This window comes from Triticum aestivum, chromosome 1A (assembly GCF_018294505.1).
Source record: "Triticum aestivum cultivar Chinese Spring chromosome 1A, IWGSC CS RefSeq v2.1, whole genome shotgun sequence".
Taxonomy (NCBI): domain Eukaryota; kingdom Viridiplantae; phylum Streptophyta; class Magnoliopsida; order Poales; family Poaceae; genus Triticum; species Triticum aestivum.
This window is the reverse complement of record NC_057794.1, coordinates 528,846,187-528,858,922: the sequence shown is the minus strand read 5'-3', so window position 1 is coordinate 528,858,922 and position 12,736 is coordinate 528,846,187. Positions and strand designations below refer to the sequence as shown.

General features: G+C 50.6%; 1 protein-coding gene across 1 annotated transcript in view; it reads right to left on the bottom strand.

Annotated features, from left to right (window-relative positions):
- Positions 1 to 299, bottom strand: part of LOC123063266 (ras-related protein Rab7) — a 4,150-nt gene extending 3,851 nt beyond the window's left edge. Inside the window, exon 1 of the mRNA XM_044487010.1 lies at positions 7 to 299. Coding sequence (XP_044342945.1) covers positions 7 to 59 — 53 coding nt within the window. The 5' untranslated portion in view covers positions 60 to 299. The remainder of the gene's footprint in view (positions 1 to 6) is intronic.
- Between the last annotated feature and the right edge of the window lie 12,437 nt (positions 300 to 12,736).

The following is a 12,736-nucleotide window of genomic DNA, read 5'->3' as shown; positions in this document are numbered from 1 at the left end:
GCTCACCCGCTGTCGCCGAGGATGATGACCTTGAGGAGGGTGCGGCGGCGCGAGGCCATCGGGATCTAGGGTCCGCGGCGATCGATCTCGCTCGCGCGCCGGAGGGAGGGACTGGAAGGGGGCGAGACGAGACGAGACGAAAGAGCTGAGCTGTCGCGGCGCGGCGACTTGTGTGCTCTGTGGTGGGCGACGCGAGGGAGGGAGGGAGAGACCGGACCGGAGGAGCTGCGCCGAAGGGGGCCGTGATGTGATGTGTCGACCGTAGGTCGGGCCACCGCGATCCGCGTAGAACCTCCTTCGATTTGTTTTAGGAGTTTTGGTTTGGTTGGCCATCAATGAAAAAGAAAATCACCTGTTGTAAGATTCAGATATTTTTTTTGCGGGGGTAAGATTCAGATTTTCTTTAAAGATTCTTTCTTTTTTCTTGAAAAGATAAACCTTTTTTCCTTCCTAATGTAGTGTAAAAAATATTTTTATATTATGAGACGGAGGGAGTACATCATAAACCCTGTGCCAAACTCAAAAAACATAGCATCGCTTTGTTGGTAAATCGTGCAAGTGTGCATGCAGCCGACCGCTAATTTTTGTGTGGGGTAAAAGCAATTCATTACTTAAGTAATAATAATGTTTTTTCAATCATTCATGATGGTAGTGCTAATCTCCTGAGGACTATTTGCTAGCCAACATGCCTCTTTTTGTTGTTGATGTCTAATGGCTGTCATGGCATGCTCAGCCTGGTTCTCTGTTCTCTTGATTTTCCTAATTTTAGCTTGCCTCTTTTTTAACAGTTCTGCTATTACAGCCATCTGGTACATATTCCTCGAACGAAGTGACCCTGCATTCACTTTTTTTGTGAGGAAGTAGCCCTGCATTCACTAATGACAAGATTTCAGCGCAATCCGTCTCCGCCAGTATTGGTTTTTATGACCAGTGTAGTGCCAACTTAAGTCCCTCTTCACATGCAGCAAGCTCAGCCTCTAGCGGTCCGGGGCAATCAAAGAGCCATCTACAGGCCGCAAAGATTACCTGGTCAGCATGGTCACGCAGGATCATGCCTGCTCCTACGGATCCGTCTGCAACAACATATGAACCATCAAAATTTAGCTTGACATAATTTTCCGGTGGAGGCTCCCATGATGCTATAGCACTCGGACAGATTGACTTGCTCGTACACATCAATGACGGGCTATACATCATGTTTGGAAATTTACCTTTGGTGAGGTCTGCATGCGGATGGTGCCTGATCATAAGCAACGATTATGCATAGCTTGATAGGAAATGTTTAGAAGCTTCAGCAGGAATCAAAGGCTTCTCATGGGTGAGCTCATTGTGAACATGCCACACACGCCACAACACCATCAGGACAAGCATGCGTTGTATTTCATCCATCTCATGTAGTAGCATTAACAATCAGTCCGTCTCTTCGTTTTGGAGAGCTTTAGCAGGTGGCAAATCCCAGACCGTACACATTATATCCCACAGGTTTCGGGTGCGAGGGCATCTAATTAGAGCATGATGAACTGTTTCATCCTCTTGCCCACATATTGTGCAGGTTCCATCCAATTCGATGTGTCGGCACTTCTTATTCACACGAGTAGCCAAAGCCTCTCGAGCAGCTTTCCAAGCGAAGACACAAACCTTAGGTGGAGCCCCACATTTCCATAGCGGCTTCCATGCAGGCCTAGATGTTGAAATATATTGCCCACCTTCCTCCATCAGTTCGGACTTTTGGATTCAATATGGTATCCGAGCCAAGAGGTCTTGAGTTCAAGACCCTGCCAACGCAGTATTAAATAAAATGATTCTGCGACCTACATCGATCCCACGTCTAAGGACTAAAATAGTCTAGACGTGAAGGGGAGTGTTGAAATATATTGCCCACCTCCCTCCATCAGTTCGGACTTTTGGATGAGTTGGTTGGAGCATGAATTCAATACCAAAAGATCGGTCTGAGAGAGAGGGTCTGAGAGAGAGGATCGGTCTGAAAGATGAGGGGGCAGGCCGCAATTATATATTGCGTTTACTGGGTTTTGAACCCTGAACCTGTTGGTTGTAAGTTTATGCACCTAACCAGTTCATCCATCAGACCGATCTTTTGGTTGCATTGGTTAGAGCATGCACTTCTACATGGTATCAGAGCGGTTATTCTCACGATGCCGATTCTAAAACCTTCCACCACTTCTGCAGCACGCCGCCCCCAGGGAGATTAATCTCCTCTCCCCGGGGGCGCGGCACCCGATCAATCAAAGATTAGATCAGTCTCGTAGTTTCGATCCAATTTTTCAGTTCCCCGTCATTAGATCAATTTTGGTTTTAGAAATTCTCATTAGATTAGTTTTTCTATTAGCTACCAAAAAATTCAACGATCCTTAGATGAAATTCGGTGAAAAGAAAATCCATGCTCATACGTCCGGCGTAGGCATCCATCACGTTCGCATATGCGCATCTCCCGGCGGCTGCATCTGCATCGACTTCTTTATCCGATCTGATCAAGTCGTCGCCAATAAACCAGAAGGCGGCACACTCATGCGGCGGGGCAGGTAGGCCCTGTCACGACCGCACGATCGACTCCAACGCGCGCGAACTACGGGTGGCCTGCGACTTGAGCGCGATCACAAGGAGCAGGCGTACGCGGGGCTCAGGCGGCGGAGCAGCCAACTTCGGTCCGGGCAACACACGGTAGGCAACACCTGTCACGCTCCACGTGCGGGACTCCAGCCTAGGAACAAGTTGGCTTCATCGATCCATGCAAGAGCATGGGGAGAGGACAAGCATGGGAAGTCAGAGGAGACCAGGGTACTATGTACGTAGACCAAGACAAGATGTGGGAACGTCCCGACAGCGGGACGACCATATGCAGTATGTGCCTCAAGAGAGGAAGATGCCTTCTAGACAGGTGTGGGTGCCTAAAAGTGATGGAGCTAGAAGGGAGGGGGTTGATGGGCTCTCTTGCGACAAGAGGCCAGAAGGTGGCGTTAGTCTTTGAGCGTGTTGGTGATCGTGGTGCTACTTCGGCGGACCCCGGCAATCGGGGCCGCCGCGACCAATGATCGTCTTGGCTTGGAACTGTCGGGGACTGGGGTTGGACCCGACGGTTGGCGAGCTGAGAGACCTGGTACGGTCCTACAACCCAGCGGTGACGAAGAAGAAGGCGACAGCTATGGAGAAATTGAGGTGGAGTTTGGGTTTTAGTAATGGTATGGCGGTGGACTGTGTGGGCAGAAGTGGTGGACTTGCCTTATGGTGGAGAGACAATGTTTAGGTGACGATTCAGCCATGGTGCTAGTACTATGTTGATGCCATGATATCATATGAGGGTAAATCCTTCAGGTTCACTGGAACCTATGGGGAACCTCGTACGGAGCTCAGGAATAAAACATGGGAGGCTTTAAGGTACCTGAGGAGACAAGATAATCTACCATGGCTATGTGCAAGCGATTTTAATGAAATACTTTTTCAAACGGAGCAGAGAGGTGGTAACTTGCGAAGTTTCACTCAAATGGAGGGTTTCAGAGAATTCCTAGCTGACTGCGGCTTGGCTGACTTGGGCTTCACCAGATACCCTTTTACATGGGATAATAAGCAAGATGCCAATGCAAATATACAGGTGAGGATGGACTGGGCTTGGTGGAACACGTGGTAACAGAGTAATCAGACCACGCTGCACTGATCATTAGAGTGGCTGTGTCACTGGACGCGGGTAGCTCGAAGATGGAAAGGGGATTTCGCTTTGAGGAGGCGTGGACACGTCATGAGAATTATGAGGAAATGGTTCTGCTTGCATGGGAGGGGGTCAATCAGGAGCTTGGAGGAGCGACGGATATGAGTAAAAAACATGGCGATGCGTCCAAGGCCATGCAGAGATGGAGTAGGGAGGTTTTTGGCTCCTTACGGCGACAGATCTCGAAGCTGAAATCGCAGTTAAAAGAGACTAAAGAGAGGTCGCTGCATACGGGCTATTTTGGAGAGGTAAAGGATATAGAAGTTCAACTACATGATCTTTATGAAAAGGAGGAGATATACTACAGACAACGGTCGCGGATAGATTGGCTTCAGTGGGGGATCAGAACACAAAGTATTTTCAAAATCGAGCATCACATCGGCGACGGAAAAATACGGTCAAGTCGTTACTCAAGGAGGATGGGACTTGGTGCATATCGAATGATGACATGCGGGTCTTGGAAGCTAAGTTTTACGAGGACCTTTTTACGTCAGAAGGTTCGGCGGAGGGGGAGCGTCTTCTACAGCATATTGAAAGTATTGTTTCCGATGAGATGAACACTGTGATGCCCCCGATTTGACCGTACACTAATCATACACGCAAACGTGTACGATCAAGATCAGGGACTCACGGGAAGATATCACAACACAACTCTACAAATAAAATAAGTCATACAAGCATCATATTACAAGCCAGGGGCCTCAAGGGCTCGAATACAAGAGCTCGATCATAGACAAGTCAGCGGAAGTAACAATATCTGAGTACAGACGTAAGTAAACAAATTTGCCTTAAGAAGGCTAGCACAAACTGGGATACATATCGAAAGAGGCGCAGGCCTCCTGCCTGGGATCCTCCTAAAGTCGTCGTCAGCGGGCTGCACGTAGTAGTAGGCACCTTCAGTGTAGTAGGAGTCGTCGTCAACGGTGGCGTCTGGCTCCTGGACTCCGTCGTCTAGTTGCGGCAATCGAGTATAGAAAGGGGGAGCAAAGCAACCGTGAGTACTCATCCAAAGTACTCGCAAGCAAGGAGCTACACTACATATGTGTGCATTGGTATCAAATGGAAAAGGGGTATCATATGTGGACTGAACTGCAGAATGCCGGAATAAGAGGGGGATAGCTAGTCCTTTCAAAGACTACGCTTCTGGTAACCTCCATCTTGCAGCAAAAGAAGAGAGTAGATGGTAAGTTCACCAAGTAACATCGCATAGCATAATCCTAACTGATGATCCTCCCCTCGTCGCCCTGTGAGAGAGCGATCACCGGTTGTATCTGGCACTTGGAAGGGTGTGTTTTATTAAGTCTCCGGTTCTAGTTGTCATAAGGTCAAGGTACAACTCCAAGTCGTCCTGTTACCGAAGATCACGGCTATTCGAATAGATTAACTTCCCTACTGGAGTGCACCACATTTCCCAACACGCTCGATCCCCTTTGTCCGAACACACTTTCCTGGGTCATGCCCGACCTCGGAAGATCAACACGTCGCAGCCCTACCTAGGCACAACAGAGAGGTCAGCACGCCGGTCTAAATCCTACGGCGCAGGGGTCTAGGCCCATCGCCCATTGCACACCTGCACGTTGCGAGGGTGGCTGGAGAGCAGACCTAGCAACCTCCATTACAAAGGAAGTTGCGTTACGCGGTCCAACCCGGCGCGCGCCGCTCAGTCGCTGACGTCACGAAGGCTTCGGCTCATACCACGACGTCGAGTGCCCATAACTGTTCCCGCGTAGTTGGTTAGTGCGTATAGGACAGTGGCCAGACTCAGATCAAATACCAAGATCTCGTTAAGCGTGTTAATTGAAGTATCCACGAACGTCGACCAGGGCTAGGCCCACCTCTCTCCTAGGTGGTCTCAACCTGCCCTGCTGCTCCGCCACAAAGTAACAATCGGGGGCCGTCGGGAACCCAGGCCCACCACTACCTGGATGGAACCACCTGCCCCTTCAGCCCCCACATCGGAATCACATGCGGGTACTCTACGAGCCGACCCGACTTTAGTCACCACATGTATCATGTGTAATATGTATAGTATATACCCGTGATCAACACCCGACGTGATCACGGCCCGATAGTATAGCATGGCAGACTGACAAGAATGTAGGGCCGCTGATGATAATCTAGCTTCCTATACTAAGCATTTAGGATTGCAGGTAAGGTATCAACAGTTGTAGCAACAATGACAAGCTATGCATCAGAATAGGATTAACGGAAAGCAGTAACATGCTACACTACTCTAATGCAAGTAGTAGAAAGAGAGTAGGCGATATCTGGTGATCAAGGGGGGGGGGCTTGCCTGGTTGCTCTGGCAAGAAAGAGGGGTCGTCAACGGCGTGGTCGATCGGGGCACCAGCAGCGGCGTCAGTCTCGGTGTCTAGCGAGAGAAGAGGGGGAAGGAACAATAAATAATAAGCAAACAGATGCATAGCTATGCATGACATGACAAGTAGCGGTGCTAGGGGTGCCCTAACGCGGTATGAGGTGATACCGGTGAAGGGGGGAAACATCCAGGAAAATATTCCTGGTGTTTCACGTTTTCGGACAGATGAATCGAAGAGGAAAGTTGCGTGTTCGCTATGCTAGGGATGCGTGGCGGACGAACGGGCTGCTTATCCGGATTCGTCTCGTCATTCTGAGCAACTTTCATGTACAAAGTTTTTCCATCCGAGTTACGGTTTATTTTTTATTGATTATAAAATATTTAAATCAATTTTATCATTTATTTAATTAATTTAATTCAACATTATCCAGAATAGTGTTTGCTGACATCAGCATGACATCAGTAGTTGACCTGGTCAACCTGACAGGTGGGTCCCACCTGTCAGCGACTGTTTAACTAATTAACAGTAGTTAATTAGGTTAATTAATCTTAATTAGTTAATTTACATAGAATTAATTAAGTTAATTAATTAATTCATTAATTTTATTATTAATTATTTATTTATTATATATATAATTATTTTTTTAACATCTTCGTTCTGGGGGCATGGGGCCCAACTGGCAGGGGGCCATTTGGCCTAACGGGATTTGGGTGCTAGCGGGCGCCTACACAATGGTTAACGGGGGGCTGGGCGGCAGAGCGGGGCGACGGGGCGGGCGCAGGCCATCGGGGTGCAGTGGGGCACCGACCAGGGGGTGGCGCGGTGCCTGGCAGAGGTGGCCGCGAGCGAGCTGGAGCACGGCGAGACGGGCGACAGCGGGCGCGGGCGAGCACGGGGTCAAGCGGGAGCGGTGCTGCGGACGCCCAACTGGCACGAGAGCCGAGCAAGCGCTGGTGCGACGTCGAAGGTGGCCGCGGGCACGGCGGAGCGAAGCAGCAGCGCGGTTGGGGCGGCGGAGCCGCGGCAGCACGGCGAGGGGGAGGGTCGCGGGTCGGATGGCCGCCGGGGGTGCAGCCAAGGGAGTGGGAGGCGGGAGTGGCACGGCGGCAGCGGGGCGGAGCCGGCGCGTTGCGTGGCGTGGGGAGCTCAGGCGAACAAGGGTGTGGTCGGCGCGGGGTGTACGACGCGTCTGTGGCAACCGTAGTAGCACGGCGGCAGTAGAGACGCACGAGGCAGCGGGCGGGGCCGGACACGACAGAAGCGACTAAGCGAGCTCGCGGCGAAGGCAAGGCGCGCTCGGACGCGGAGCAGGGCGCGGGGCATGCACGGGTGTGGACGAGTGTGGACGGGGGAAGGGAAGGACGACCGGGGTCCTCACCGGCGTTGGTGAGCAGGGGGGCGTCGAGGAGCGGGGACGTCCGATGGGGAGGAGGTCGAAGACGGGGAGGCGGCGCCGACGGCGAGGGCGACGAGGTTGGGGCAGCGTCGGCGACGGGTGTTGGTGAGCGGTGTCGGTGCGGCGCAGCTGGGGTCGCGCTGGGGATGGGCGCCGGCGGCACAGGCGCGGGATCGGGCGACGGGGTCCTGGGATCGAGCGTCGGGGGCGGGGCGCCATGTCTCGATCCAAATTCGTGGGGAGGGAGTGGGGAAACGAGGAGGATCATGAGGGAGTCGGGTGTTGGGGATACACATAACAGGTAGGCCTACGAAGGGTCGAAATATCATGAAGCATGGGGTCCACACAACATGTGGGTCCAGGTAAATTTCATACAAACATACTATCCACTCGGACAAGCAGCATACTATCCACTCGACCAAGCAACATACCATCCACTCGGATGACAGTTCACCACTCGACCGTACGACTCACTCGGATATACGAAGACCAGCAGGCAGCAAAGCAGTCGACATCATTCTCATAGTGCGGGCTTGATAGCGGGCTGGCATTATGGCATTCATGCCCCACTTTGTAACATATGAGGTGAGGGGGTGGCGCACTCTATATAAGCCACCCCCCACTACTAGACTTGGGGGGCTCTTTTCTTCTACCTCTCTCTCTTTCTCACCATTAGTCTCAGGACATAGCTCAGGCATGGAGATCCGCTCTCTCCTCTCTCTCTCTCTCATTGTAATCTCCGGATACATACTAAGATAAAATAAAGACTCTCCGGAGCACGAGACGTAGAGTTGTTATCTTCACCGTGAGAGGCCCGAACTTGCTAAAACCACCGTGTCACCCATATGCATCTCGACAGATCATGCTCCTTTATCCTACCCCTCTCTTATTGTCAGAATCGTTCCCACAACAATTGGCGCCCACCTTGGGACATGATGTCTATCGAGTCATGATGCAGATGGTTTTTTCTTCAATAGCCGGCAACAGACTAATTTCTGCGGCTGACCCAAGCTTTCATGGGATGATCTCCCGAGATCAAACAATCACGCTAACAATTTTAACTATTGGAGTCCCGGCCATCACGCAAAATACTCATCATACAAAAGGATCAGGGAGTTGCTCATCTCAACTTATCCTCTTTACAATCAAACATTACAATGATCTAACAATGGTTTATTCTTCTTATGTGTGCACACGAGCTTATACAAAAGGACGCCTCCTTTTGTTTCGATTGGTGACTCGGCTCCCGGACCATAAAGCGTCGTCATCCACCCATCATCATCACGCGAACTCATCTGCGATGCCGTCGCTGAGTGCCCACACACACACAGCCGCTAACGCTCGGCCTGGTTCCCCGACCGGCTGAGCACGACGACCGGCGATCGACCTAGTTCCTCGGGCGATGAGGCGCGGCTGCCGGAAATCCGCCAAGTTCTGCGGGTGTCAAAGCGCGACTCCGACCGGCGCACGGCTCCGGCTCCCCGAGCAGTGAAGCACGATCACCAGCGCTCGCGTCAGCCTCGCCCTTGGCTGCGCCGACCCGTGACTCCCGCGCCTGGACTGCGGCCAGCTGCTCATCCTCCTCGTCGCCTCCTCTCGGCCGCCGTCCGATTCCGGCCAGACCGGCGGTTTCCGCTGCAGCGGGGCTCTCACTCGGGCTGCCTCTACAATTCTCCTTATTTGAACTCCTATCGCATGCAGAATCTTCTTCAATTCTTGCTTAATTAGCACTAATACCTCCTGCATGCAGGTCCTGGACGTGGGGCAACCCCTTCAATGCGTTGGACATGGACAATCACACCTAAATACCAGGCTTTATTGCTCCTCGACTAACCGACCGAGCTCTGCACCAAATCAACCTGCTCAAGGGATAACTGCATGCAGGAAAAAAGGAAACGGAAGGAGTGGCTCCCACCAGTACGCTGCTCCGCTGGCCCCGCTTCATCAAGGTATAATCACCTAATTAAGCGGCTCATCTGGTGAGTATTTCCTGCACCAGTTACCTAATTACTGCAGCCAAAACTTCCACAGTTTCTACGCCAGTTAATTATGCATGCATGCATAACCATCCCTGGTCTTTAATCCTTGCAAAATAGCATTCGTACATGGATATTTAGTCCAGCAAAAAATATCCGTGGGTGTACGTGTACTTGCTAACTTGCAGCAGCAAAAAATATCCATGGGTGTACGTGTACTTGCTAACTTGCAGCACTAAGACGAACAACGTCGCCCGACCGACTCATCGTTTATTGCACTCGGCCGATGTCGTTGCGACCGGATTTTAGCTCAGCTGTGGTTCACTCGGCCGGCTAACAAACTGGTCCACTCGGTCAGCCCGTCCGGAGATGATTTATGCACTCTGGACAATTAACGTGTAAGTTATTCGGATGGTTGGCTTCAACATGCATCCGCTGGCACCGTCCGCCAGTCGTTAAGGATGGCAATGGTAGGGTATGGGGTGTTGGAAATATGCCCTAGAGGCAATAATAAAAGCATTATTATTATATTTCCTTGTTCAAGATAATTGTCTTTATTCATGCTATAATTGTGTTATCCGGAAATCGTAATACATGTGTGAATAATAGACACCAACATGTCCCTAGTAAGCCTCTAGTTGACTAGCTCGTTGATCAACAGATAGTCATGGTTTCCTGACTATGGACATTGGATGTCATTGATAACGAGATCACATCATTAGGAGAATGATGTGATGGACAAGACCCAATCCTAAACATAGCACAAGATCGTATAGTTCGTTTGCTAGGGTTTTTCCAATGTCGAGTATCCTTCTCCTTAGACCATGAGATCGTGTAACTCCTGGATACCGTAGGAGTGCTTTGGGTGTACCAAACGTCACAACGTAACTGGGTGACTATAAAGGTATATTATGGGTATCTCCGAAAGTGTCTGTTGGGTTGACACAGATCAAGACTGGGATTTGTCACTCCGTATGACGGAGAGGTATCACTGGGCCCACTCGGTAATGCATCATCATTATGAGCTCAAAGTGACCAAGTGTCTGGTCATGGGATCATGCATTGCGGTAAGAGTAAGTGACTTGCCGATAACGAGATTGAACGAGGTATTGGGATACCGACGATCGAATCTCGGGCAAGTAACATACCGATTGACAAAGGGAATTGTATACGGGGTTGCGTGAATCCTCGACATCGTGGTTCATCCGATGAGATCATCGAGGAGCATGTGGGAGCCAACATGGGTATCCAGATCCCGCTGTTGGTTATTGCCCGAGAGCCGTCTCGGTCATGTCTACATGTCTCCCGAACCCGTAGGGTCTACACACTTAAGGTTCGGTGACGCTAGGGTTATATGAATATGAATATGAAGTAACCCGAATGTTGTTCGGAGTTCCGGATGAGATCCCGGACATCACGAGGAGTTCCAGAATGGTCCGAAGGTAAAGAATTATATATAGGAAGTGCTGTTTCGGCCATCGGGACAAGTTTCGGGGTCACCGGTATTGTACCGGGACCACCGGAAGGGTCCCAGGGGTCCACCGGGTGGGGCCACCTGCCCCGGGGGGCCACATGGGCTGTAGGGGGTGCGCCTTGGCCTACATGGGCCAAGGGCACCAGCCCCAAATAGGCCCATGCGCCTAGGGTTTCAAAAGGGAAGAGTCCCACAAGGGGAAGGCACCCCCTAGGTGCCTTGGGGGGGGGGGGGGAGGGATTCCTCCCTTGGCCGCCCCCCCTAGGAGATTGGATCTCCTAGGGCCGGCGCCCCCCCCTTGGCCCCCTATATATAGTGAGGGAAGGAGGGCCTCTCAGATCACGCCTTTGGTGCCTCCCTCTCCCTCTCCAACACCTCCTCCTCCTCCATAGAGCTTGGCGAAGCCCTACTGGAGTACTGCAGCTCCACCACCACCACGCCGTCGTGCTACTACTGGAGCCATCTTCATCAACCTCTCCTTCCCCCTTGCTGGATCAAGAAGGAGGAGACGTCATCCTCTCCATACGTGTGTTGAACGCGGAGGTGCCGTCCGTTCGGCGCTAGGATCTCTGGTGATTTGGATCACGTCGAGTACGACTACCTCATCCCCGTTCTTTGAACGCTTCCGCTCGCGATCTACAAAGGTATGTAGATGCATCCGATCACTCGTTGCTAGATGAACTCACAGATGGATCTTGGTGAAACCGTAGGAAATTTTTTTGTTTTCTGCAATGTTCCCCAACAGTGGCATCATGAGCTAGGTCTATGCGTAGTTCTTTATGCACAAGTAGAACACAATTTGTTGTGGGCATAGATGTTGTCAACTTTCTTGCCGCTACTAGTCTTATATTGCTTCAGCGGTATTGTGGGATGAAGCGGCCCGGACCAACCTTACACGTACGCTTACGTGAGATCGGTTCCACCGACTAACATGCACTAGTTGCATAAGGTGGCTGGCGGGTGTCTGTCTCTCCCACTTTAGTTGGAGCAGATTCGATGAAAAGGGTCCTTATGAAGGATAAATAGAAGTTGACAAATCACGTTGTGGCTTTCACGTAGGTAAGAAAACGTTCTTGCTAGAACCCTATTTCAGCCACGTAAAACTTGCAACAACAATTAGAGGACGTCTAACTTGTTTTTGCAGCAAGTGCTTTGTGATATGATATGGCCAAAGTTGTGATGAATGATGAATGATATATATGTGATGTATGAGATGTTCATGCTATTGTAATAGGAATCACGACTTGCATGTCGATGAGTATGACAACCGGCAGGAGCCATAGGAGTTGTCTTTATTTTTTGTATGACCTGCGTGTCATTGAGAAACGCCATGTAAATTACTTTACTTTATTGCTAAACGCGTTAGCCATAGTAGTAGAAGTAATAGTTGGCGAGCAACTTCATGGAGACACGATGATGGAGATCATGGTGTCAAGCCGGTGACAAGATGATCATGGAACCCCAAGATGGAGATCAAAGGAGCTATGTGATATTGGCCATATCATGTCACTATTATTATTTGATTGCATGTGATGTTTATCATGTTTCTGCATCTTGTTTACTTAGAATGACGGTAGTAAATAAGATGATCCCTCATAATAATTTCAAGAAAGTGTTCCCCCTAACTGTGCACCGTTGCGACAGTTCGTTGTTTCGAAGCACCACGTGATGATCGGGTGTTAGATTCTAACGTTCACATACAACGGGTGTAAGACAGATTTACACATGCAAACACTTAGGTTGACTTGACGAGCCTAGCATGTACAGACATGGCCTCGGAACACAGAAGACCGAAAGGTCGAGCATGAGTCGTATAGAAGATACGATCAACATGAAGATGTTCACCGATGT